This window comes from Canis lupus, chromosome 1 (genome assembly GCF_048164855.1).
Source record: "Canis lupus baileyi chromosome 1, mCanLup2.hap1, whole genome shotgun sequence".
NCBI classification, from domain to species: Eukaryota; Metazoa; Chordata; class Mammalia; order Carnivora; family Canidae; genus Canis; species Canis lupus.
Window position 1 is genome coordinate 74,395,972 of NC_132838.1, and position 26,880 is coordinate 74,422,851.

Below are 26,880 nucleotides of genomic sequence, written 5' to 3' on the forward strand. Positions count from 1 at the left end.
TGGGGTTGTAAGTTCAAGCCCCACTTTGGGCATAAAGATTACTTAAAAATGAAATTTAAAAAAAAGATTCAAGCATTTTATTGATCAGGATATCCTCCTTATCTGCAACAAAAATATTTATATAAATTGGATTTTTTAAAAAGATTTTATTTATTTATTAGAGAGAAAGAGCATAAGCCAGGGGAAGAGGGAGAGGGAGAAGCAGAGTCAGTGCTAAACAGGGAGCCCCATGTAGGGCTTGATCCCAGGACCCCAAGATCATGACCTGAGCCAAAGGCAGATGCTTAACTGACTGAGGCACCCAGGTGCCCCTATAAATTGAATTTCTTAAGCTTTGTATCAGTCTGTAAAAATTTCTTCTGAATTGAGTTTTTGTGTTAGAATATATAATTGATCAAAACAAATGTTATAGTTTTTAAAAATTGCCTTTTTTATGGGTGAAAAAATTTTTATGTTTACATACTAAAAATGACTGCCGTTTAATGAGATAGATGGGATTTTCCCCAGGCATTCATGTATTTTTGGATCAATACTACTTACTACAGGAATTAAACAGTATCCCTTACATTTTTACTCCAAATCTTTTTTGTCTTTATAGTTGGCAAACATCAAGAAAGCCCATTAGTGTTTATGATAGCATATTAAAAATAATAAATATACTTTCTTTGGGAATGGAAGTTGTATTACAACAGTGTCACTCTCAAAAAAAAAAAAAAAAAAAAAAAAAAAAACAGTGTCACTCAGTTATTGCCATTCCTTTTTAACTAAGTTACCAAAAATTACATAGTAATGTATCATCAGGAATTTTTTGTCATGATCATCAGCTATCAATGTAATTTTACAAAAGTTAAAAATTTGGAACTTTTATTAGAGGCATTGACATTTACCACAGACACCAGCATTTCATTTGCCTTCCTGTCTGCTCAGGTTTTTTCCCAGAGCCATGTACCACATTAAGATTGAGATGAGTAGGAGACATGCCAAGGAACACTGGCGTGCCTCCTGAGAACCAGCTAACAGCCTTAGCCACAGAGGCATTCTCGGAAAGAACCCAGGTAGACATGAGTCACTGCAGTTAAGTCCCCTTAAAGCTCCCTGCCTGCTCATCTTATTCAGTTGGCTCAGGAATACATGTACCCAAGTTTAAAGAGCACTGTTTATATCAAACACTCCCAGGCATATTTGCCTAGTTACTTCCTCAGGATAAATTCCTAAGCAGTAGAATGATAGCTGAAAAAAGTACACACCTTCTGGCAATGACACCAGTGACGCCAAAATGGATCATTGACCATCCTAGAGAGCCCCTGACTGCCTGTCCCCCAGACCCTCACTTCACGGGAATAGCCTTTTTGTCCATCAGCTTGTATTCTCCATTGAAGTCTCCTGTTTTTCACATGTTTTCATCTGTATTCATGTTCCTGTCATTGTATATTTTAATTAGGTAATTTGTCTTTGTTTATAGCCCTTTCCACATGGAAATCCATTCATGCTTTGTCATATGTGTTCTATCCTTCACCCTGATCACTCCTATTATTCCTTCAGCCTCATTTTTTATTTGATTTGCTCTATAGGAGTTGGTTGCTTGTTGGTTTTAGTAGTTTCATCTAGCCAACTTTTAGGTGATTTCAAGTCAGGCTTATAGAGCTATAAATTTCATGTTCTTCCCCCTCAGATTACATACAAGTTCATCCATGTTTTATTTCTAGTGGTTTTAGTATTTTTACATGCACATTGTTTTTTAAGATTTTATTTATTCAGGAGAGAGACACAGAGAGGCAGAGACACAGGCAGAGGGAAAAGCAGGCTCCCTGCAGGGAGCCCGATGTGGGACTTGATCCCAGGACTCCAGGATCACACCCGGAGCCAAAGGCAGATGCTCAACCCTTGAGCCATCCAGGTGCCCCTACATGCACATTTTTATATGAAATTTCTTCAGGTATGATGAGATTTGTTTTTTGTTGTTGTTTTTTGTTTTTTACATATGGGATGTAGTAATAAGACTATTAGTACTATTCTTAGAAAAAAGTGGTCTCCTAACGTTTTGGGGAAAATATAAAGATACAAATATAACTCATCTCCCAGAGAATTGACCTTATTTTACTTCACATTTTCAATCTTTTTTCAATAAAAGATCATTAAGATGGTCGAAGTACCCTTTGACTACCATCCCAGACCCACTCCATTCTTCATGTCCCCTTCTACCCCAGAGGCATCAGTTATTAAGAGTTCAGATGTTCTCCAAGTTTAAACTTATGTATGTATCCTTTAACATCTATGGCCTTGGTGAATTTTTTAATTTAAATGGTGTATACTGTATAATAATGTTTTGTACTCTCCTTTTCCATATCAATTTAATGAAGTGATTTTGAAATTTATATATATTGCTGTATATAGTGTGAGTTTTATTTTCTTTCCAGTATTCCATGTATGAATATAGGATGTATTATCCATTACCTAGCACATGAGCATTTGGATTGCATTTGGGTTCTTGCCATTATAAACAGTGCTGTAGTGAACATTCTTGTCTGAGTCTCCTTCAGCAAGTATGAGATATTCTGTATAGCTTGTGTGTCTAGAGAGCAGACTGTTAAGTCATAGCCTATGTGCATTTTCACCTTAGTTAAATATTATCAGGTTATTAGTTGAAATAATTGCCACTCCCACCAGCAGTGTTTATTTTCACAAATCTAATGGGTGAAAAATATTTTGGTGTTGTTCTAATGTATATTTTCTTGACTGGTGATGCTATTTATGTTTATTAGCCAATTAGAGTTATTCTTCTTAAATTCTCTGTTCCTATCATTGCCCCTTTTTATATGTTTGTTGACCAATTGGAGTTCTGTGAAATCCCTGTTCCTATCGTTTGCCTATTTTCCTGTTACTTTATTATTTCCTTATTAATTTGTTAAATATTCATTTATTCTGAATACTGCTCCTTTACATACATTCCAGATATCTTCCTCCAATTTATTTTGTTTTTCAACTTGTGTCTGTTGCCACTCCAAAGTTTTAAATTTTGAGATAATCATTGATGGATTTTTCCATAGTTAGTTTTCATGTTCATGTAGCTCAATGATTTTAAGGTCATCTTTAAGAAAATACTCCCTGAGAGATGCCTGGGTAGCTCAATGGTTGAGCATCTGCCTTCAGCTCAGGGTGTGATCCCGGGGTCCCATATCAGGCTCCCCGTGGGGAGTCTGCTTCTCCCTCTGCCTATGTCTCTGCCTCTCTGTGTCTCTCATGAATAAATACATAAAATCTTTATAAAAAAATTCTTCCCTGAGTTTCATAAACATATCCATCTATAATATCTTCTAATAGTTCTAAAATTTTATTTTTTCTGTTTGGATCTTTAACCCATCTGGATTGTGTGTAAAGTATGAGGTATAGTAAGCTAAATTTGTTGTCCCTTGAATGAAAAGTCTATCCTTGACACTTTGGGCAATTCAGAATATCAAGGATTTGTTGTCTATAGACCAGTCAATGCTCTAGAGTTAAATACCACAGGAGAGTGCTTTGCTTCTTGGTGATATCACTCATTTTTCACTGTGAGTTGACTGTCTGGATGCTCTGCTTTGAAAAGTTTGCTTCTGGAGGGCATAAGTTTCAATTTGCATACTTAATATGTTTGCTTTAGTCAATGTAGATAAGCAAAATGAATAAAATAAAATTTATGCTTCATTCTAGAGCATAATTACTATTTAGGTTTGGGAAATAAAGTCTTCCCATGTTTTCACATCAATGTACTAATAACAGCTAACATTTATTGAGTACTTTCCTATGTGCCAGGTACTGTTCAGTTGTTTTACCTGTATCAATTTATTTAATCTTCAGAATAGCTCCAAGGAGGTAGGTATAATGGCCCTTTTTTTTTTTAAAGATTTTATTTATTTATTCATGAGAGAGACGGTGGAGGGCACAGGCAGAGGGAGAAGCAGGCTTCATGCAGGGAGCACGACCTGGGACTCAATCCCGGGTCTCCAGGATCACGCCCTGGGCCGAAGGCAGCGCTAAACCGCTGAGCCACCTGGGCTTCCCTAATGGCCGACATTTTGCAGATAAGGAAAATGAGGCACCAAACATTTGATTGATGGGTTTTTTGTTTGGTTTTAATTTTTAGTGGGTTTTGTGTGTGGTCTTTTTTTTTTTAAGTAGGCTCCATGCCTAGTGTGAAGCCCAATGCAGGACTTAACTCACAACCCTGAGATCAAGACCTAAACCGAAATCAAGAGTGAGACACTTAACCAACTGAGCCACCCAGGCATCCCTTTTAGTTTTTTGTTTGTTTGTTTGTTTTAATTTTTATTTATTTATGATAGTCACACAGAGAGAGAGAGAGAGGCAGAGACACAGGCAGAGGGAGAAGCAGGCTCCATGCACCGGGAGCCCGACGTGGGATTCGATCCCGGGTCTCCAGGATCGCACCCTGGGCCAAAGGCAGGCGCCAAACCGCTGCGCCACCCAGGGATCCCCTAATTTTTAGTTTTTATGAAAATACTATTCATGTGGTTTTATAACCTTTTGACATTATCATCCGTCTTTGCAAACCTAGTATTCCATTATGTCCATCATATATTCAGTCATATCACAAGTTTTGGACACATAAGTTATTGGCATACTTTTATAAGATTTCTATGATTATTCAGTTAGCAAAATTCCAACTCACCTCTCTTGTCCTTCTGATCTTTCAATTTGGTAATCAAAAGTTGTTTTAATTTGCATTTCTTTGATTACTCACTGATGCTTAATGTTTTTTATATATACTCATATACTTTTTCCCTTTTCCATATATTGCTTTTTATCTCCCCAGCTATATATTAGTGTTCCTCTTTCCCCTGTTGACTTGCTTGAGTACTGAGCATACCAAGCCTTTCTCATAGGTGAAGGTGGTATGCTTAGGAAACCTCCTGACCCCAAAATTATATAAATATTCGCTACTCCTTATATTCTGATGCTCTTATATTTAATTCGGTAATTCACTTGGAATTGGGATGGAGAGGAAGGATATGTTGTGGGAAAGAAAACTCTCCCCTCCCTCCCAAAATGACTTCTTTGACATGGTACCAGCTATTGAACAATCCATACTTCACCTCATTGGTTAGAAATGCAACGTTTGTTATATACTCCTTTCTTAAATGTAATCACTTAAGAATTTCTGTTTTTCTTGTTTCATTGATCTATTTGCTTACACTCCAGAACAAAACTTATTAACTCTTCTGTAGTATGGTTTTAATTAGTAATCCACATTTCTGTCCTTTACCTGTAAATACAATAAATTTCCTTTTTTTTTCTAAGTTATTGCTAGAATGTCACCACTCACGGGTTCATATCTGCAAAGTAATGATGCAAGATATTTCTTTCTAACCAAAGAATTTGTTGCAATCTGTTCTGTGTGGTTGTAAATGAAGGCACTGATCTATGCAAAGTGGAGGTTTGAAAAGTCCACCTGGCCCTCTGAACCAACATGGAAGTAGTGAACATGCTAGTGTATTAGAATGATGTCACTCTAGCAACTTGCTTGCATTTAGAAAGAATTTTGACTAGGTTTGTGTTTAATAGATCATGTTCCATACATACCTTTTTTATATCTAGCCTGCTTACTCAATTCACAATAAGTGACCAATCCCAGTGGGAAAAGTTTCTGTAAATAATTAATAAGTAGTAATTTTATGGCTTTTTGATAAAGTAAGGCTTGTTTTATTTATGTTGGGTTTTGTTTTTTCCCCCCCTCTAGGTAGCCTTTCCAGTAAATATATGACTCAGGGAAAAGCCTCAGCGAAGAGGACCCAGCAGGAATCATGAGGGAAGGAAAAAATGCAGCACTCTAAATGGCCACTCAGGCATTCCCATTCACTTTGAAATTAGGTTCATTTCACAGGACACAGCAGCTTAGATCAGGCTTCAACTTAACATTTAAGGGAAATGTCAGATTTTTTTAAACTTAATGAAATTGTTAATGAGGAAAAAAATTAATATAGTCTCACCTACCACAAATCCCCATAGATGTAAGATTTTAAGAGAAAGCCATGATGTATTTATTTAAGCCAGGTTTTTTTTTTTTTAAGCCAGATTTAAAAAAAAAAAAAAATGGGTAACTGTGGGCCAGTATTCAGAGAATACAATTTCATGGTTTTTAATTCTTTCAAAGCACACTAAAAGTGATGTGCTGATAAACCCTGAGTAAATTAACCCTTTTTTTCACCTATAAATCCCTTTTTTGTTTCGAAGAGGGGAAATTATATTTATTGTTGTTTACTGAATCCTTGTGTGAAAGCATATCAAATATGTGTGAACTGCTACTACTGTATTTACGATTTACAAACCTTATTTTATTGGTATTTGTAGAAGTGACAATGAGAACTTGAGTACCTATTTATGCGAGCCTTCTGTGAGTCAGCAGCGCCACTGAGGGGCTCTGGGGTTTTTTCCCTCTCCGATTTTAAGAAAGTTGACATAGAATTACTATGCTCATAAAAATGAAGTAAGGAAAACAAGTAGTCCTGCTTGCTGCTAAAAACATTTTCAAAGGAAAAATGACAAAAGAGAAGTGCTTTTTACTTTTTATGATACTCAGAAATTAGAGTGGAGAACTTTTAAAAATCCCTGAGGATTAAAGAGGCCATCTCCACCAATCAATCACAAGTTTGGTTGGTGTCCTTTTCCGTCTGACTGGAACCCTCCTGGAACTGTTTCTCTAACTCCACAAGCCCTCCAGAAGTAGTATGTGGTCAGAACTATGCCTCGGTTTATTTATCATTTTGAAATAAAATCAAAATTTCAACCTGTAATTTTATCCACATTACTTTCTAGTGAGAGTCCTAAATTTCATAAGGAAACCAGATGGGAGTGAGTACAGATCTGCTCCTCTTTATCTCTTGCTCCCTATACTTGTGCTCAAGCAATCTACTGTTTGTTGACCCCACTGTGTGCCAAGCACTGGGAATGCCCACAGGAGAGGCACAGACTTGGCAGGATGAAGACAGCGAAGGATGGGGAGGGTGTTTGCTGGGCAAGCGTTCCCAGTTAGAAGAGTCCTTCCTTTCACCCACTTACAGACATGCTCCAGTTAAAGAAGAATCCTATCAAAATTACCTACAGAATTTGGGAAGTTGTGATAGAAGAGATTAGTTCCTTACTCATTTTGAATGAACCCAAAGTCCAGAATTAATCTCCTGAATTATGTACCCTGGGCAGAAGCTTGCTTTTCTGATTTCTCCTGCCTTCAGCATGAAAATGAGCTTGACTTGGCACACAATTCTTGTCACACTTTCTTTGGAAAGCCTATTAATACTGTCTTCTGGCATACTAGTAGAAATCGGAAGCCAGCCTAATTTTTGTTCCTTTGTAGGTTTTATTTTTATGGTTGGGTGCTTCAGTGTTTATTTGTCCCTATAAGTTTTATGTTAGTCACTTTTGTCTAAAACAAAAAGCGAATCCCATGTATCTCCCTAGTCCAGTTTGGTTTTTTTGGTGGTTGGTTTTTTTCAACTTGGGAAGGTATGTTCTTAATTTTTTTTCTCAGAAAACTTTTTTCCTTTTTCAGTATTTCTTTATTATTCTTTTCCTTCATGCCAGGAAAACTTAATCTCTACATGACTGGCCGGATTTGGTGTTCATTCTGCTGTTTGCTCTCACATGAATTTTGTCATTTCACTTCTAATCATCCTCACTTAACTCCGCCACCTTCCCTTTTCCTCTCATTCAAGTTTATTATCTTCCTTTTTATGGAAACCATGAAGAATGTTTAAAAGCTTCCTACATTTTATTCTCATTCCTGTGTTAGATTTCAGTCCCTCACACTGGCCCAATGGGACAGTGACCAGTATTTACCAGGCCTGGAGAATGGATGGCGCCAGTCACAGTCCCTTCCCCAGCTAGGGGACAGGTGCATCTGCTCCATGCTGAGGCCTGCTCCCAGGGCATAGTTATCATTCGAATGCAGCTGGCCTGTCCCTCCACAAATTTCACAAATGCTCCACTAGCATGATTTCCTTTCTTCTTTCTCTCGAGTAAACAAGAAAATGAAATCTATTTTTACAGCCCCAGTCCACACTTTCTAATCCCTTGCTCAGTGGGTACTGTTATCAACAATCTGCACACAGAGATGTTACTAAAATGTTCTGACATCACTTCAGTTTACTTTTCATTTTCAAATGTGTTTCACAAATGATTCTATTTAATATTAAAAAAAAAAAAGTTTCCTAAGTGGAAAAAAAAAATCCTGGGTAGATAGGTCGATAGAGTTCATAGCAAAAAGAAAAAAAAAAAACTGTGGAAAGCAATCAATTCAACAAAGTCCCATAAAACTGTAAAGATGTGCTCAGTATTTTTTTCTTCAAAAGCAGGTATGTTTAGACAACAGACAAGAATTTAGCATGCTTCCCTGGGTGGAATTCTAGACTTAATTAGGGTCTGGGTCTGCTGGTTTTCCAGCTGAGAGTGTGACAATCCCCCCTAACATCATGGCAGTTCAATTTCCTTGCCTATAAAAATAGAAGTCACACCTGCCCTTTCACAGAGAAGTGAGGCCTTAATAGGAAAAACACTTTTTGAAATGTCTAAAACTCTTGAAACTAAGGCCCAAAGTGCACCATTGAACATTTTCCCATATAAAGTTTTTAACCTATTGGTGGAAATCTAAAAGTGGTTGCCAACTCCATCTATAGTTACCATACCCTCCTCATGACACCCCAGGACAGCTGCTGCCCTGAGATAAGGGAGCCCACATATTTCTTAATATAGTCTTGAAAACCTTCTTTTAATGCCAGTTTATCTGAGGAAGCTGCAGCAGTTCAAATAACATTAGGTATGCCTGACCCCACTAACAAGTAGATTATGTGACTTACCACTCACATGCAAAACAGCCAACCAAGTTAAAAACTGAGTAGTGTGTATTAAATAGATGAAAGATTTAAACATACATGGGGATCCTAAATCCAAATTTAGTACTAGATTTTTAAAATCTTTTTCTAATGCATTATCCTAAAAGGCCGGAGTTTATGCATCATTTTTAAACTAGCCATCCTACTTAAACTAGCTCCTGCCTACTCAGCCTAAAATTGTGAGGCTACTATGAGACTGTGTGCCCAAGGGTGCTTTTGAAACCTATAAAATGCTACACAACTACCTTATGGTATTTCAACAAGAATGATACATGGCATCTTTTTTTTTTTAACATTTTATTAACACATTTTATTTTTTGAAGCAGCTTTTGGTTCACAACAAAACTGAATGGAGAGTGCAGAGTTTGAACATACCCGTCTGCCCCCCGCCCCCTCCCCGGCCCATTTGAGCCCAAATCCTCCACCATCGACAGCCTGCACCAGTGCGGGGTTATTTGTTACAACTGAGGAACCTATGTGGACACAACATTATCACCCAAAGTCCATTGTTTACATTAGGATGCATTCTTGGTCTGATATGTTCTATGGGTTTGGCCAAACGTATAACGGCATGTCTATCCACCATTGTATCAGTTTCACAATAGATGACCTCTTTAAATATCCACGAAAAACTAGCAACGTTTATTGAGTTGCTGGTACACCCTTCCAAGGGCCTTTCATTTCATCTTCACCGCGTCTGTAGGAAGGGCATGAGAAGTAAAACACCTGCGCCAAATCACCCACCCAGCTCGTCAGGTGAAGCCAAGACACTCCCAACATATTCCCATCCCCTAACCTCACCGTTTGCTAACAAACGGTGAGGCAAAGAGGACCGTTCTCTTACCGTCATGCAGTCGTATTTCAGTAACGGAGATAGAACTACTTAAGGGGATTTTGAATCATCCAATCCTGTAGGCTTTAGGGGGGTGAAAGCTAAACTGGGCTCTAAAAACACACTTCACTGATTAGTTCTTTCCACGCCGCAACACTGAGCAAGAAGCTCTCCTCCCCAGCACCACCCCCGCCGCACCTCCTTTCCCCCTACAAGCGCGGCCACGAGAAAAGCCCCGCCCTCCTGTTCTCCTCCCGAGTCCTGTCTAGACCTCTCCTCCGTTCCTGGGCTCTCCACTTACCAGGCGTCCTCCGTGTACCTGGTGTCATGCAGAATTAAGAGGCAGAAGCCCTGGCGCGGCCACCAGGCCGGACAAACAACAGGTGTCCACCACGCTCATTCAGTGGTTCTCGCCTGAGAGCTGCGGAGCGGCCCGATCACACCCTCGGGCTGGGCTGGGTTCCCCGTCCGCGGGCACCTAGAAGCCAAAGTTACAGGAGCACCGTCCTCCAGCAGCCCCTGCAGCACGGCCCTGGAGGAGGGGGTGGCTGGGCCGCTGGCTTCCCGCCTCGGCCGTGATTCTGTGCTCGGAAGCGCTGCCCAGCGGGACCAAAGGGAAGACAAACGCGAGTCCCCAGGCCTCGGAGAGCACAGCTCTCGTGCCCGGCGTCCTGAAGCAGTGACGCCGCACCTTGCCCGGGGGCAGTCACTCCACAGGCCCAAAGCCCACCCCCCCGCCGCGCCGAGGCCGACCCGGCGCAGACCCCTGGCCCGTCGCCCCCGCCCGTGCGGCCCCCCGTCACGTGCCCACGGCCCAGGGCCGCGCCCCGCCCTCCGCCTGTCACTCACGCGGCCCGCCCAATGGCGGCGGCGGGGCGGGCCCGCGCGGGGCGGGACTTGCGGCGCCGTGCGCCGGAGCCTGTGGCGTCAATGCGGCCGCCGTGTCCATGGAGAGAGGCTGAGGTGGCCGAGCTCCCGTCCGAGGTACCCGGGCGCCGGGACAGCGACGATGTCGGCTTCGTTAGTCCGGGCCACTGTCCGGGCTGTGAGCAAGAGGAAGCTGCAGCCCACCCGGGCCGCCCTCACCCTGGTGAGTGGCCGGGGCGCGCGGTCGGACGGGTGACATTGGTTCACCTCGGCCCCCGCGAGGAGGTCACGGCGGCAGGGCGCCCGGCCCGCTCCGCGGCCGCCGCCTCGCCGCCCTGCTCTCCTCTCCCCGGCTTGCAGAGGTAAACAAGCCCGGGCGGGGCCGCTCCGCGGGAGCCGGGCGCCCGGGGAACTACGTTTCCCAACAGGCCGCGCGCCGCCGCGTGCGTGGGGTGGGGGGCGCCGCGTGTGCGTGAGTCCCCGGCCGGCGAGGCGGCCGCCGCGAACCCTGGGGCGCCGGCGTTGGGGGCCGGGGTTGGGGGCCGGGCCCCTCCCTCGGGGGGGCGCCGGGAGGGCGGGAGCTCGCCGGGGGACGACGGGAGGGCGCAGCTTCCTCAGAGCCCACCCCTCGCGGAGATCAAGGCTGTGGCGCACAAAGGCTTCCTCCCTGGGGTCGGGGAGGGGAGGCGTTTTGAAACCCCCTCTGCCCCTCCGGCGGGCCTCGGCCCTGGGCGGCTCTCACAAAGGACAGAGAAGGATAAAAATCTCTACCCTGAGCGAGCCTTGGACGTTCTCCAGGTGAAAGGTCGAGCGCGCTGGGAGGGCCCGAGTCCGCACCGCAGATGGCATCCCTGGTGCGCCGCGCAGTTGTTTTTCTCTTTTTAACACAAGGAAAGCTCACGTAACGTGAAATTGACCACCTCGAAATGTCCCATTCCGTGGCATTTAAGTACATTCCCAGTGCCGTGCAGCCATCACCTTTATCTAATTTCAAGACATTTCACCCCAAGAAAACTCAGCATCTCTTAGGCAGCTGCTTGTTTTTGCCATCTTGAAAGAGTTGGGATTTCATAGGGAAGCTTATGATTAGTTCAACATTCTCGGTTAAGGAGAAGCCTTTGTGCAAGTATTGAGCACCTAGAGAGTGGGAGAGTACAGTGGATCTCGGATTCAGTGCTGTAGGAAAGCCGTTGTCAGAAAGTTAGTTGTAGCACAATAGAAGGAAGTGGTGATCAGGTGGGAGAATTCGTTTTTATAATGGATCAGTGTTCTCAGCCTGTGCAGAGGTTATCCTCGTTATTCTGAATTACTATTCTCTGTACCACCAAGCCTGCTTTCAAGTCTGGAATACAACATCACACTTGATCTTAGCCAAAAGGCCGAGAAGCGATGGAATACAACATCAGATCTTAGAATTCTCCAAGGTCTTGAAATCACAAGAACTAAAGGGCACGAATCATACTTTGTATCTTGCGGTCTCAGTTGAAAAAAAAAAAAAAAAAAAAATTCGGAACTGAAAACAATTCTACCACTGGTGATGGTAGAGCCAGGAAGAGGAGGTACAGAGATACTTTTTTTTTTTTTGCCTTTGTCCAACATTTAGCATGTCACCTTCTTGTTCAAAATCTCTGAGTCATTCCCTTCCTCTCCATTCCTCGTCATTCAGCTGACATTTAAGACCTGCTGTGTTTCAGGGCAAGAAATAAATGAGTTACAGAGTTCCCACTCTCCAGGGACAGGGATGTGGGCCAGGCGTTTGCCACCCCTAGAATTACTAGGGATAATAACACAGCTCGTATATTCTCAGACCTGCACTCTCTACCCTTGCTCCTGCTTCATGACTGTTGTTACCCTGCTAGTTCTGCTAGCAGGATTGTGTCAGTTCTTTATCCTGTCAATTCTTAGTTCACAAGTGCTCCGTGTTGCCTTTCTGATTAACTTGCCAAAGTCCATTGTCTGAATATAGCCTGTTTAACTGGCTAACTTTAGAAGTTCCTTTCCCCGTAGTCTTAGCTGGTGCCAAGAAAAACGCAAGTCCTTGCTGCTTTTCACCAGTGGCCTGCAAGCAGGCTTGCAGTCATTTTAATCCTAGCATATGTTCCCTAGTCTTAGGACACTTTGGCATGCAATGAATTGCTGTCTCTTCTTGGTTTTTGAGTGTTTTTGCAAACATCTTAAATCCCAGCATGTTCTGTTGAGTGCAAAAGCAGGGAGGTGATCAAGGGGCTAATGAGTGAATACAGATGAAGGCAAATGAAACCAGAGAGGATTCAATAAAATGGGTAGGAAGAGATCAGTGTTATCCAGATACATAAACTTCGCATCAGGAATTTGACATGGTGAAAATTCGTCAGTGCTGTACCTGTGGAGCCTACCACAGGTCGTCAACAGGCTAGGAAAAGGAATTGGATGAAATGAAAACATGGTTCCCATGCTGTCAACCCCCACGTATCCACATTAACTGATGTTAATCCAGGAGAGGAGAGGACTGATGGTTTGCTAGAACAGAAGGCTTAGTCTGGTGACAGGCTGCCCTTAACACTTTTATGCAACCAGAGATGGTTCCTTGATTGTTTTAAGACTACCTCAACACATCAAAGTGAGTTCCTTTGGACACCTGCAGAGAACCTCCAAAGATGATGCTGTTCCTACTCTACCCAGGAATTGACAAGTGACATTGAATTTGTAGGAGCCAGAGTAAAATATGTTGAAAGAGTCTGAAGATTTAACACTGCCCTACTGGCAGAGGCTTTTATTTCCATCATTCTACAAATTAGAATTAGTGCAACTGTAATTTAGGATTAGGGACATACCTACAGCTGTGCATAAAGCACAAAGAGAATGATGGTACATAGCATCATTCTTCATGCACAGAGAGAAGCTAATTCATTATGTGTAGTGGATGACTTAGGACTTAACTTTCTAGTGGCACCTGGTTGAGGAGGACTAGGAAATAATACGTTATTTGAGCCCCAATAAGGAGCTATTAATTCATTGAAGGAGAAGTACCAGAAGTCCTTAGGAACAATGACCTAGCAGGAATTTGTATATTTAGGCAATTTAGGGGTATTCTCTAGGAAACAATTGGAAATACCCTAAATGTGTAACAGTGAGAGAGGTTAAATAGAGTAGATCCAGTTGGTGAGTACATCCACTTGGTGAACTATTATGTAATCACTGTAAATAATGCTCTTTTTTTAAAGTTAAGGAGTCATAACTCTTCATTCTTCATAACTATCCTGTGCCAATTATGTAATCTTTAATACCTAAATCACAGAATTGTAAGAATAAGATGATGCGTATAAACCATTAAGCAACCTGGGAGGTACTCAGTAAATGGTTAATATATGTTTATTACTATGTATTATGTGGAAAACATGTTAAACTGTTTAAAACATAGGCTACAAAGCATACACAGATTAATAGGAAAAGACAAAAGGAAAAACACCATAATGCTGTCCATTGCTGTTAAAGAATGAGTTAATATATACTGTACTTTGTTCATTGGCTATCTACTATCTTTTAATCATTAAAATGCCACATTTATCATGAAGATTGATTGTAGTTGTTGACACTTGCTTAGTATACATAATTACGGAGTTACTCTGATTTTAATTTTGTTTTCTTGAACAGCAAACTATTAAAATTGTCTTGGGAGTTACTTAAGGATATAGAGTTGAGGATGAAAAGTTTCTACTGGGGATCCCTGGGTGGCTCAGTGGTTTAGCTCCTGCCTTTGGCCCAGGGCACGATCCTGGAGTCCCGGGATCCAGTCCCACGTCGGGCTCTCGGCATGGAGCCTGCTTCTCCCTCTGCCTGTGTCTCTGCCTCTCTCTCTCTCTCTCTCTGTCTATCATAAATAAATAAATAAATCTTTAAAAAAAAAAGAAAAGAAAAGTTTCTACTGTAAAAAGACTAAATCCTTTGCTGTTTTTAAGGGCCTTTGGTCTTGTTCTGTTATATACTTATGTGTAGATTAAAAACCATCATTACATTTTCATTGAGTTTCAGGAATCTTAAGTTTTAACTTAATTGGCCAAATCTCAGGTGAATAAATCATTAGTTACACATAAATTTCTTAGAAAAGTATAGGTGTCCCAGTTGTTTGGGGGGAGTACACGGAAATTGGAAGGCTACCAGGCCTGCAGCATGTTTAGTTGTAATGTTCTCAGGACTCTTTGCCAGATTGAGTGTACTTCAAAGTTGCCAGAGTATGCAAACAGATATAGAGCCCGGTAGGGTCCTCAGCTTCCGCCTGGTCCTGAGATACAGAAAGTACTTTTTGTAGCTAACTTTTTTTTAAGTGCCACGTGTTCCCTTTTAGTCATTTCTGACTTGTTCTGAAAATCAAATTCCTCACTTGGAAAGTTGTAAGATCCATATCTTTCCCCTTAAGTAACTGCTCAACTAGGTTGCCATTATTAATAATACTCCTCTCAATGGAGTATGTTTGGTTTTGACCTGACACAGGAATATTAAGAAAGACTCATTCTAAAAAAAAAAAAAAAGACTCATTCTTGTTCCTATCATGACCATTCCCAAGCACACAGGTTGAAGTCAGCCACTTTGGAATTGAATTGGTTTTGTTTACACTGTGTAAGTGTTTCCTACTAAGAGTTGAGAAAAGAGGAAAATACATTATCTTGTAAAATCAAATTAGGTAAGGTAACTGAATATTCAGTTACCTAAGGTAAAAACATTGGGCTATTGACAGAGAGTAGTGTGTACACCCTGTCCGCCTTGTTTTGGTCATGCAGCAATGAACCCTTCTCACCTTTGACTCCCCAGCATTACATGACAAGTACTTGGAATAAATATTTTCCCATGGCTGTGCCTTTTTTTTTTTTTTTTTTTTTTTTAACTTCTGGGAAATCCTTTGCTCTTTGACGGTAATTAGATTAATTTCTTTGGTACTCATTATGGGGAAATAAGACCATGAAAATAACAGAAGCTAGTTTTTACTACAGTTGTTTAGAGGGTAAATGAATATTTTTAACCCCCTTTTTTTTGTCAGAAATATTTCTGTAAGTATTTGAGGTTGACATGGCTGTGATCTCAAAAGAAAAAAAAAAAAACCCACCATAATTCTGTTCTTCTCTGTTTCCTTCTTCCTCCCGCAGCATACTGTTCCCTGTTGTCCACTATTGTCACACTGGTTGGCTCCTGTTCTGGTAGAATGAATGGTGGGAAAAGGGCTTTAACCACCTACTGGTGGTGATAATTTTAACCTTTTTCTTTTTAAACATGGATACAAAATATATATGTGCACACTTACTGTATATAAATAATTGAAGTCAGAATTTCACTGAACATACCTCTTTATTAAATGTAATGCATTGTTTTCCCTTCTGGTTTATGTTTTTAAAAAATTCTAGTTTCAACCTTCTAAATTGGTTTCATGGCTTTTCAAATTGGCTCCAGATTCTTCTTCAACATCCTCATCTGACCAAGTGCCCACTGGACAGGCCAGAGGAGCACACTTTGGGGCCATTCTCTGTCTCCTCCCTCAGCATAGGCTCGGGTTTGGGCTACAGTTACTTCCAAGCCATAGGTCATGATATCCAGTCTCTGGGATTTCATAAACTAATACAATACCAGTACAAAAACTGGAGAACTGCACAGCAGTACCGGCTAAGAAGCTGAAAACAAAGTAGGAAGGACCTGATCTCTTCACTAATATACTGTCATCATTATGAAGTAGCTGGTTTATATTGAGCTCTTTGTGCCTGGCACTGTTCTAGATGTACGGCACTGTTCTAGATGTACTTCATGAACTCATTGATTTAATCCTCACAAGAATCCTGAGGAGGAGAGTCTGTTCTCTGATTTAAGCCAAGCAACAGGCTTGGACATGGCTAGGAAGTAGGACAGGAATGCCCTGAAACAGACTTTGTCCACAACAGCACCATGAAAAAGCAGATACGATCCAAGGGAAGAAATTCGATAGATGTTGGAAAATTGCCCTTTTCAAGAAAGTGGGGTCAGTGATGCTGACCCATACACATATAATCTATTGTGGCATTTTCCCCATTTTGAGGACAAATGGACCGGATTATTAAACAGCAGTGCTCCTAAAAAATGCTTCCCTTCTTGTTTCTGTAGTTGACTAGCTCAGTTCTGTTCATCCCTGAGATGTTGTTTTAAGCCACATTTAGTATCTGTGTGAACATGTGATGGGACTGATACAAGAGGCACCCTCTGGGTTGATACTGGTATGTTGTTTCCTCTATGCATTTGATGGATTTGAAATAGACTTGGGGTAAACAAAACACACACACACACGAAAGAGTTAATAATCCAAAGAAAAAATACCTGAAGATTGGCTTCCCCAGTGATTACTTGATTGATTCATTGGCTGTTGAGCGCCTTGTGTATGTCAGGGATTGTGCTTGTTGCTGAGCACGCAGGAAGGGTATAAAATAGATGCTGCCTAGAAAAATTACATTTGTGATGCAAGTAGAGAGCACCAGAGAACTTAAGGCAGGGAGCTGACCTTGACTAGGGGGAACAAGATTCAAATGTTGCTAGAAAGTATTTTAAAAATGAAAATAGAATACTTTGATTTGAGGAGAGTTCATATGTTTGTGTATAAAAGCTCCAAGATGCTCAGGCAAGAATGGAATATATTTGTCACATGAACTTGCTAAAGATAGACTTTAATAGTCTTAAAAAGATGAGGGAACTATAAGGCTTTAAAGAAAGCAAGTTTCATAGCTAAAAACTTAATAACTTGTTCTCTTTTCAGACCCCTTCAGCAGTAAACAAGATAAAACAGCTACTTAAAGATAAGCCTGAACACGTAAGTAATACTAATCAGATGAATATTCAATAAAAAATTGAAGTTGTATTTTCACAGTGAATTTATCTGATAAACAGTGTGTCTTCATTGGTTAGAGATATTTATTTATTTACTATTTTTAAAGATTGTATTTATTTATTTATTCGAGAGAGAGAGAGAGAGAGAGAGAGAGGGGGGCAGAGACACAGGCAGAGGGAGAAGCAGGCTCCATGCAGGGAGCCTGATGCAGGACTTGATCCCGGGACTCCAGGATCATGCCCTGAGCCAATGTCAGGCACTAAACCACTGAGCCACCCAGGGATCCCCAGATTTTTACTTAAAAAGTAAAATATACTCATGATTTTCGAAATCAGATAAAATATAATAGGGTATTCACTGAAAAAGATGTCATTTTGTGACCACAAGCTCTTATCTTTCATTCTTCTAAGGGGCCACCTCTTAAGTGTCCTTCCTGAGACAATCTGTACATTTTTATCTGCCTACACCAGGGTTTCTCAGCCTCTGCACTATTGATGTTTTGGGCTGCTAATTCTTTGTTGGAGGTGGATTGCAGAATGTTTAGTTGTATCTCTGGCCTCTGTGCGCACTAGATTCTGGTGCACCAACCCACTCCTTAGTTTTTACAACCAATCATAATTCCCTGAGGGGAACTACTGGCCTACTAGACCATGAATGTTATGTTTGTATGTGTATCTCTTTTCCTACTTAGAGAAAAGCATTCCATACATGCTGTGGTTATGCTTTGTTTTTTGCCCCTAACAGTATAGCTTCAAGTTCTTTCCATATTATTACAGAAAGACCCACCTTCTTTTTTATGGCTGCATATATTTGTGTATTTTACTGAACAGGTTTTATTTATGTAGCCAGTCCCCCATATTAAAGGTCTTTGGGGTTGTTTACATCCAATGCTGCCACAAATCTCATTCAGCAAATATTTAGTGTCTGTAGTGTGCCAGGCCCTTTGTTTTAGATGACTAAGCCTTAGGCCTGGTCTAGTGCACTATGTAAGCTGGCCTCCTAGACACAGAATTGTTAAATAAGGGTGTGTGTATCGCCTTCACCTTAGTGCATTATTAGTTGCCTGTGGAATATTGTAAATTATATCCAGTACTAAACTCCTGATATTTAGTAATTAGACTAAGGAGTGGCTTCTAGGTTCTGTTGTACAACCTACACTACAATGTAATGTAGTTCTGGCACATTTCTCCTAAGAATTACTAAATGCTAAAATGTATCAATATGCCAACTCTGTTTGGATAAACTAATAAAAAGATTATATATGTATCGACCAAGTGAAACACTGAGATCCAGTGAAACACTGGTTTAGCTGTGTAGATTTGAGGGATGACAAAGACATGAAAAGGATGAAGCAAACACTTCATTAGGGTGTCATTGATGGCATAAGCAGTCCCTTTTCCAAACCCCAGCTACTAAAGCTGTGTTTTCCAAATTCGGTAAGTATCTGTTTTCATTCCTAGTAGTTGGACTTCCTGCTTTCTTGGGTCTTCTTGTTTACAAAGATAAAAGCTAAGTCAAGTCAATACTTAAGACATGTGCTCTAGAATTTCAGCTAAACAGTTTATTCTTGATCATGCCGAATATGTAACACATATTCTCAGCTTTCTCTGAGAATGAATAAAACCGCAGTTCTGTCTTCTTGTTCAGGACAGAAGAGACTACTGTGAGAATACTTCAGCTCATCAAAATTCCCAGGCTACTTAGCATTCTAACTCCTGCTCTCACCAAATGCCTTTCCACTCCAGGATTGCTTTCCTGAAACAATTCTCTTAAAGAGAATCAGAATCTGCTTGGTGAAATCATACTTTTTATGATTGGGGGCTAATACTTTTACTGTAGTATACTTCAAAAAAGCAGATAGAATCCAAGAGTAGAAGTTCAGTAGATATTGTTAGAAAATCACATTAAGATAGACATTGGTATTTTAAAAGTGAAGTTTGGTCATTTTTAAACTTCTTACATCTGTGTTGGTTGCAGTCTTTTGATTTCTGGTACTCGAGAATGTTTGCACAGTTCTGTGTTAAGATAAGGCCCTGTGTAGAGGCAGTATGATTACCAGGTGACAGCCTATGGACCTCAGTGAACCTAACCATGGGGAAACTTCCTGAGAACATCTCATGCAATGAAGTGGAGCACAGATGTTTTTGAGGAAGTGAGAATTTGTTAAGTAGTCATTTCTGCCACTGGATACTTTTCTTTTTCCTTAAAAAAAAATAATGATTATTCACATTTAGAATTAAAACTCTTCCTTTAAGGGGAGCCTGGCTGGGTCAGTAGGCAGAGCATATAACTCTTGATCTCTGGGTTGTGAGTTCAAGCACCCACATTGGGCAGAACAAACTTTAAACAAAAAAAAAAAAAAACCCTTCTTCCTTTAAAAATGTTATTCCCAGCCTAAATGGCTATTAGCAAGGGTTAAGTAGTAGATACACATTGGTATAGTGGACTGCTAAGGCATTATATGCAAATGATAATTGTGATAGCTCATCACATGGAAAGATCACGTCTTAAGTGGCAAAAATAAAGCAGAGAATAAGGCTTATTCCTGCTATAATAAAGCCTGTGTTTAGATTATGTGTACGTATGACAAGGACTGGAATTAAAAAGGAAAGAAACATATAAGACGTTTTCTGTGAGAGGACCCTGTGGGAGTTAGCACCATGACTGTATCAAGACTGGCTCGGTTACTTGGCGGCGTCCCAGCCACCAAATGGAGAGCAGCAAGATTACCCCTTCTGTGTCATTCTCTGAGGAAAATGAGTTCTCAAGGAGAAAAATCCAAACCTGTCAAACAGTTTCTTATGAGGCTAAAGTTACCAGAATGTTGTTTTGATGCACCAGAAGATTCTAATTTAGGGAAAGACCCACTGACAAAATTTCCAGATGATATTAATCCTGTTACCAAAGAAAAAAGTAGACCCAGAGGCCCAGAACCTGCCCAATATGGGGATTGGGAATGAAAGGACACTGTATAGATTTTTAAGCCACATATTATTAACTTCATAACATGTTTCATGACAGCTGTCAAATCAAATATCTATATAGGTAAAATTTGGTGGCCTGAAAACAGTTTTGGTTTTTATATCCATCAAACATTAACAAAAAAAAAAAAAACTAAAGACTTCCAAAAGATGTTGTAGCAGCGATGGATATGCATCACTCAGATCTCCTCCTGGAGGAGGAGAGTTGACTGAAAACCCCAGCTGCTGCTCCATGGAATCCACTCCTCTGTTCCTGCTGAGGCTACACTTACTTCTCCCAGGCTGTTCCCAGTCAGTGAGTGAGTGTGATGGAGGACATTAGCCCACCCAGTACTTTCTTCAGACTGTACTGCTGTCTGAGACTCTTCCTACCCAATCCTCCTTTCCTTCTCTCTCTCCTTCATAGGTGTCAAACTCTGCCTACTTTTCCCTTTCATAATTCAAAATGTTTCCCCAGTAAATCTCTTTCACGTTTAATACCATTTTATCATTTGTTCCTCAGAGAACCCAAACCAACATGGATGGTTTTATGAGAACAGCTTATAGAAGAACAACTTATAGATAGGTTTTTAGAAAATGCCACAAAGCTTGTGGCTTTTTCTAGTATAATCATAGTCTAACCATTTAAATTTTACATTGGGGATTTCTGGGAAATTACAGGTTGTACATTATATAGAGGGCTCATACCATGGAACCTTGTACAGATTAGGTGTTTTGGTGGAATTATGTCCAACATTTTTTCTTATTTTGATGTCCGTTGCTGTGACCTACTATTAGTCAAAATGTACTGTACCTATTATTAAACTTGAAGAGCCAGCCTAAAGCCATATTCTGCAAATAGATAACAAATGTTCATTGGATGAATGGTATATATAGTTTAGTGACCAAACTTAGTTACAGTAATTGTTAATGATGTATCGGCAATTTTAATGATAATTTCAGGGCAGGACGGTAGTTTTAGAAGTGCAGGATAAGAATGGCAGTGGAGTGTTAACCAATACTGAATGATCACTTAGGAAGGAAAGTTAAAAAAAAAAAAAAAAAAAAAAAAACGGTGGTTGGTAGTGACTGTGGTTTTTTGGCATTTTTCCCCCTCTTTTGTTTTGGGGTTTTTTTTCTTTGCATGTAGTTGTTTTTATTCTTTTAGGATCCCTACTAGTGTCGCAGGGATGTTTTTAAATAGTTAAAATTTTAAAATACTTGTTGAACTCCTTTCACTTATACTTCCTAAGGGAACATTTTATAGCTAGAAATCTAATATCTATCTTTAAGCTTATGAAGAAACAAATAATGTCAAATAGCCAGGGTTTTTGTGAATGTTTAATACATACTACGTTAAAACTAAGTTTATATTTACACTGCTTTTTCAGGTAGGTCTCAAAGTTGGTGTCCGAACCAGGGGTTGTAATGGCCTTTCTTATACTCTAGAATATACAAAGACAAAAGGAGATTCTGATGAAGAAGTTGTTCAAGATGGTGAGTTTTAAGCATATATAGTGCTTGCTGTGAGGTAGGATGGTTTGATGGACTTTCATATATTCAGTGATTTATACACAGCAGCTAAGTGGGAACTGTACCATATTGTCCCCCTGATTTGCAGTTGAAAAGACCAAGGCACGGAGAGACAAAATAGCTTGCCTAAGGTCACTCAGCTAGTTCGGTGCCCTAGTGAAAAGTTGAACATAATCAAGTTCACTGCAGAGGCTGTGCTCTTATTATTTGTTTGCTGATTTTAATTACAAAAGATTCTCATTGTGTGCAGAAAGGTTTTAAAATGCTAGAACTTCAGACTGACCATCCATTTTTGTGTGAAGCAGCATTTGACATCTATACCAAATAAGTAATGTCATCTCATGCTTTTTTGAGCAATCTGTATTTTTAATTTTTATTAAAAATGTCAAAAAATAAATAAAAATATGTCAGTGCTTTAATAATATCTTGCCCCCAACCCCTGCCCTACAATCTGATAAAACCTATTTAAAACAAAATAATACCTCAGCCTTGGGGGGAACTTCAGGTGTGCACAGGTTTTATGGTGGTGGCTCTGTATCAGAGCTGTGCTGTTAGCTAGCTTTTATGTTCTTACTATTCATTTCATTAAACTGAAGTTAGTAACCAATAATGACATTTTTGTTAATATGTTGTTTTTTAAATCACTTACATGAAATACCTTAAATAGTAAATTTTTCACTTTTCAGAATACAAGCTAATAATCATGTATAGTTTATATTTGAGTAATTAGTTTCTTTATAAGGAAGAAAGCTTTCTTAAGCTGATTATATTTGTGAATTTACTAACCTCTGCCTGTATAATTCTAGGGAGTTCCATTATTGCCAGTTTTCTGGCCCATAAGCAGAAGAACAAAACAGCCATGTTGCACTGATTGGCCTTCTGACACCAGCCCAGTATATCACAGTTCTTGTGTGTCTCTAGGCTTGCCAGTGTGTCATGCATATGGCTGTCATTACAGGCTTTTCATGCATTTATTGACTCTGTCTTTACAGAAATCTTACTAAGAACATACACATTTCTGTCATGTTGCAAATTTGAAAATGAGTGAAGTATAGTGAAAAGCAAATTCTAGTTTTGCATAGAATTGTCATGGAATTTGCTTCTATACAACTGTCTAGCCTAATACTGTGTTTGATATAGATTATTTGGTGGAAAAGAAGGGACAGACAGGAAAACTGAGCACTGATCTCTTAAAGGAAATAATGAGACAGATTCAGAAGCTTCCTGTTTGACTTTTGCCAGTGGTTACTATTTAAAAAGTTCACTTGTACTTTGAATCAGCAGGTTCCATAGACCTGCAGGCTTTATGTGACACATGTTTTCTTCTCCCCAAGGAGTCAGAGTGTTCATCGAAAAGAAAGCACAGCTAACACTTTTAGGAACAGAAATGGACTATGTTGAAGATAAATTATCCAGTGAGTTTGTTTTCAATAACCCAAACATCAAAGGAACGTGTGGCTGTGGAGAAAGCTTTAATATTTGACTACTCTGGCTGTAAGCTCCAGGAAAACTCATGGAAGTCCTTGGGCTTACTGAAGAAATCATGTGACTGTCACGTGCTTAAAGTTTATAATGTATGACTGCCTTATGAGGAAAATAAAATGATGCATTTTGAAAGTGAAGCCAGTGTGTTAGATTCCAGAAGAAGCGGTATTTGTATTCATTTTAGTGGGCAGAAAATGAGAATCCATTGCTCTCTTTGGGTCTTTTTCCTGATCTGTAAAGAAAAAAAAAATCCTACCCTGCACTTAATTGTCTTGCATCCTTTCTATTAGAACCAGTTTCATGAAAGCTGCCTTCCTGGAAGGATTTCAGGAAACATATTTTTAATACATGTGCACTCCATAGCTTGCTGTTGAATGGCGTGAATGTGTTTTCCTGTAAAATTCAGAGGCAGAGGATCCTGGCTGCTGGCGTGACATGGAAGTGCACGGGTTTTCTACCCAGCCTTGGCATGGCATTTCTACATCTTTGTTCAAAATTTCATTGTCAGATGCCTCATTTGCTTTACCCTTTAGCAGCACCAGCCTGTAGATGAAAGTATCGAACAAAGATTTCCTTGAACTGCAGTGCAGAACAGTTCTGAGCGATGGCATCAAAAGGTAAGAAAGACTTCACCCGCTGTTTTTAATCCATTTCTTTTGCCGCCCAAAATGTCCCCTCAAAGGTGGAATCTCAAGCTGGCTTAGATCCTTTTGGTTGAAAGGTGTCTTTAAAAGCCATCCAGCCCACCCCCTCAATTCTATACCTGGGGAAGCAACACCCAAGGAAGCTGAAGGACTTTTGTCCACCTTCATATTGTGGTCTAGGTGTAACAGCAAAGTTGGGACTACTCTCATCTCCCCTTCCATTAGGGGACATTAGCTCTGCAGTCAGAGGTGGTCGGTGGAGGTTAGTGTATGGTCTGGCTTCTTTATCTGGTTGGCATTTTGATAAGATTTCTTTGTAATTTGATGAAGATCATATTTAGTTTATTTTGAGTGAGAAGAATCTTCTTTTAAAACTCACTTATTATGTGAATTACCATCTTGTTTCTTTACAACTTTAAAACAGTGGTTTATACTAACAGAGAAGACATTTGTAGCAGCCCAGAAATACTCATTTTGAATATAGTAATTTTGAAGCAGAACGTGAGGATCTTTTCTTAAAATTCCCAATACATGTATACCTTCTGGATTTCAAGTTCAATGACTGAAATTCTTAACATTTTTATCAACAACCTCTCTTTGACAGCATTTTTTTCTGTCATTTAGTTATTGATTTTTCCTGGGTTTGACATAATAAGCATTCTATGAAGTGACACATAAGCTTTTTTGAAAGCTAACTGATTCTCCTGAAGTGAAGTAGCTGTCATATTTATGTTCATCATATTTACTGAAGTACCTAGCACAAAATGCACCAAAACCTAGAGCAGTTGCTGTATGTAAATGCTCCTAAGTTCGTATTGTTAATATAATTGTCAGTACACTTCTAAATTGTGCAATACTGTATGTATGTAGAGATTGAGTTGTGAATAAAAAATAATGTGGCCTCTTTGTGATCATAAAATTGCCTTTTCTTTATAAGGAAGAACGGTTTGGGAATAGTAGCTATTCAAGTTACTAATGAATGGTGGCTATCTTTCTCTAACCAGTCTTGTCACTAACAGAATTTTCTCTGCCAGATTCTGCTGAGTCTAGTCTTTTTGCTGCTTCGTTCACCATGCAGCTCTTTGACAGAACCATTTTGGATCACTCTTGGCCCCAGAAACCTCAGCATTCCCTTCCTTCTTCAGTCTTCAGCTTTGCTTCTTCCATGTTTCACCCAGATCCCTTCTTTACATTCTCGTGGCACTCTTCCTACCTGAAATGCTGTTTCCAAATCTGTCCTCCAACCTTTATGTTCATCTTCAAAAAGGTTCTTAACAGTTCACCTCAGTCATATTTGCAAGTACCTGCTATCCACTAGCCCTGAGGTTTCACAGGTGACCGGAGACACTACCCAACCTGAGAGATCTTAGAATTGACAAATGAGATGCCAATGAAGAGAACACTGTAAGTGTTGTAATAGGTAAACTTTATTGCATACTTGCTATATGCCAGGAACTGTTCTAATACAGTCTTCACAATAATCCGGTGAAGTATGTCTGACTGCTTTCATTTCATAGATGAGAAGTTAAAGGACAACATGAATAAAATAGTTGACCTAAGTAACACAGAAAGTGGCCAGGTCAGAGTGACAGCTCACACCATCTGGCACCAGCCTGTGCTCCTGGCAGTTGGGCCTTGCCACATGTTATAAGAACCAAGATGGAGGCACTTTCTAAGAAGTTACTTTCAGGTTATGGCACCTAGACCAAGTTTTAAAAGCCATAAGAGACTTAGGGAAGAGGGAAGAGAATGGATAAAACTAAAGAGGATTGAGAACCTGCAGGAAGCTAAGCACTCAAGTTAAGCAGGAAGAATGTGAAGGATAGAAGGGGCAAAGGACAGAACTTGAGGCTTTCACTGGCTGCTGCAGGTGCAGGGAGCCCCTCAGTCTTTACCAGGGTACCAGCAAAATATCTACATTCAGACGAGATCGGGCACGTTCAGGGTGGTATGGCCGTAGACTACATTCAGACGTATCAGGCTGGCTGCCTGTGGGAAAGCTGGTGGGAGTGGGGGGCAGGAGGAAGAACTGCAGAACCCCAAGTTGGGCCTGAGGGGGAACATGTGAGGCTTTGGAGGTGCCGTTGGCAACACTCCATTGAACAGACCAACCTCAGCGGGGCCATGGTATTGTGGCCCCTGGCTAACTAACAACATTTGACCGAATTTTGTTTTGTTTTGTTTTGTTTTGTTTTGTTTTTTGTCTCTTGCACAATATTGAATGATTTTTGAAGACAGGAGTTTTATCATTTTATTGGTATTCATTCAACACCAGGCATGTTGTAATTATTTTTGACAAAAGGACTCTCCACCAGCCATGTCCTATTCTCTCTCATTTCAGCCAAGCTCCACTTCAAACCCCAGGTGTCCTATGAGAGGTCACTTGATAAGTGCCCCACATCAGCTGCTGTGGTGGGAGCTTCACACAGAGACAGAGGTGATGGTATTTTAGTTAGAAGAGTGTGCTTAGAAGCTAACATATACCAGGAAGGATTTCAAGAGACAGAGGCTGCAGTGCTGTTCTAGTGTCTCCCTGCTCCTCTGCCTCTGCCCCACAAGAATGATTTTCTCTTTGGGAAAGAGGAAAGTAGGGAGGGGGTTGGAAAAATCTCTGCAAGATCAGACGTCCCTAAGATTTCCAGTCCTTCCTAGGTTTCATTCATCAGGAAATACCTTTAAGAGACAGCCTTTCTTGTCTCGTTTTGATGCCTGAGAGACCAGGAAATGCGAGTCTGTGATGTTAGGCTGTATGGTCATTCCCATGTCATTGAACAGCTGTGAGACCCTTGTAGCCTGCAGAGCTCTTTATAGGTGTCCAGTTTGTGCCTTGGTGCAAATGTGATATGGGGCCCTGAGACCG

General features: G+C 40.4%; 2 protein-coding genes, 1 long non-coding RNA gene and 1 pseudogene across 14 annotated transcripts in view; 3 read left to right on the plus strand and 1 right to left on the minus strand.

The window, feature by feature from the left end:
• TUT7 (terminal uridylyl transferase 7) overlaps positions 1–6,788 on the plus strand; it is a 64,214-nt gene extending 57,426 nt beyond the window's left edge. For 3 of the 7 annotated variants that reach the window (XM_072835515.1, XM_072835534.1, XM_072835524.1), the window contains one exon: positions 5,735–6,788. In XM_072835515.1, the coding sequence (XP_072691616.1) occupies positions 5,735–5,802 (68 nt within the window). In that variant the 3' untranslated portion in view covers positions 5,803–6,788. Of the gene's footprint in view, positions 1–1,743; positions 1,954–5,734 lie in introns of those variants that run through there. The other 4 variants (XM_072835540.1, XM_072835509.1, XM_072835502.1 and 1 more) reach the window with 2 other exon arrangements.
• A 2,374-nt stretch (positions 6,789–9,162) lies between these two features.
• On the minus strand, positions 9,163–11,019 carry LOC140638461 (uncharacterized). 2 transcript variants are annotated; one of them, XR_012035494.1, is made up of 2 exons: positions 10,564–11,019; positions 9,163–10,192 (listed from the first exon to the last, which is right to left on the minus strand). It is a non-coding gene; the product is annotated as an uncharacterized lncRNA (long non-coding RNA). The 2 variants fall into 2 exon arrangements; XR_012035490.1 differs by lacking the exon at positions 10,564–11,019 and adding an exon at positions 10,406–10,496.
• ISCA1 (iron-sulfur cluster assembly 1) overlaps positions 10,579–26,880 on the plus strand; it is a 90,144-nt gene continuing 73,842 nt past the window's right edge. For 3 of the 5 annotated variants that reach the window (XM_072835773.1, XM_072835792.1, XM_072835733.1), the window contains exon 1: positions 23,370–23,993. Coding sequence is in view for 2 of the 5 variants with exons in the window: in XM_072835733.1 (XP_072691834.1) it covers positions 23,926–23,993 (68 nt within the window). In the remaining 3 variants the exon portion in view is untranslated. Of the gene's footprint in view, positions 10,805–17,326; positions 17,381–21,749; positions 21,856–23,225; positions 23,994–26,880 lie in introns of those variants that run through there. The other 2 variants (XM_072835806.1, XM_072835782.1) reach the window with 2 other exon arrangements.
• LOC140638454 (succinate dehydrogenase assembly factor 4, mitochondrial pseudogene) lies at positions 17,387–21,811 on the plus strand (annotated as a pseudogene).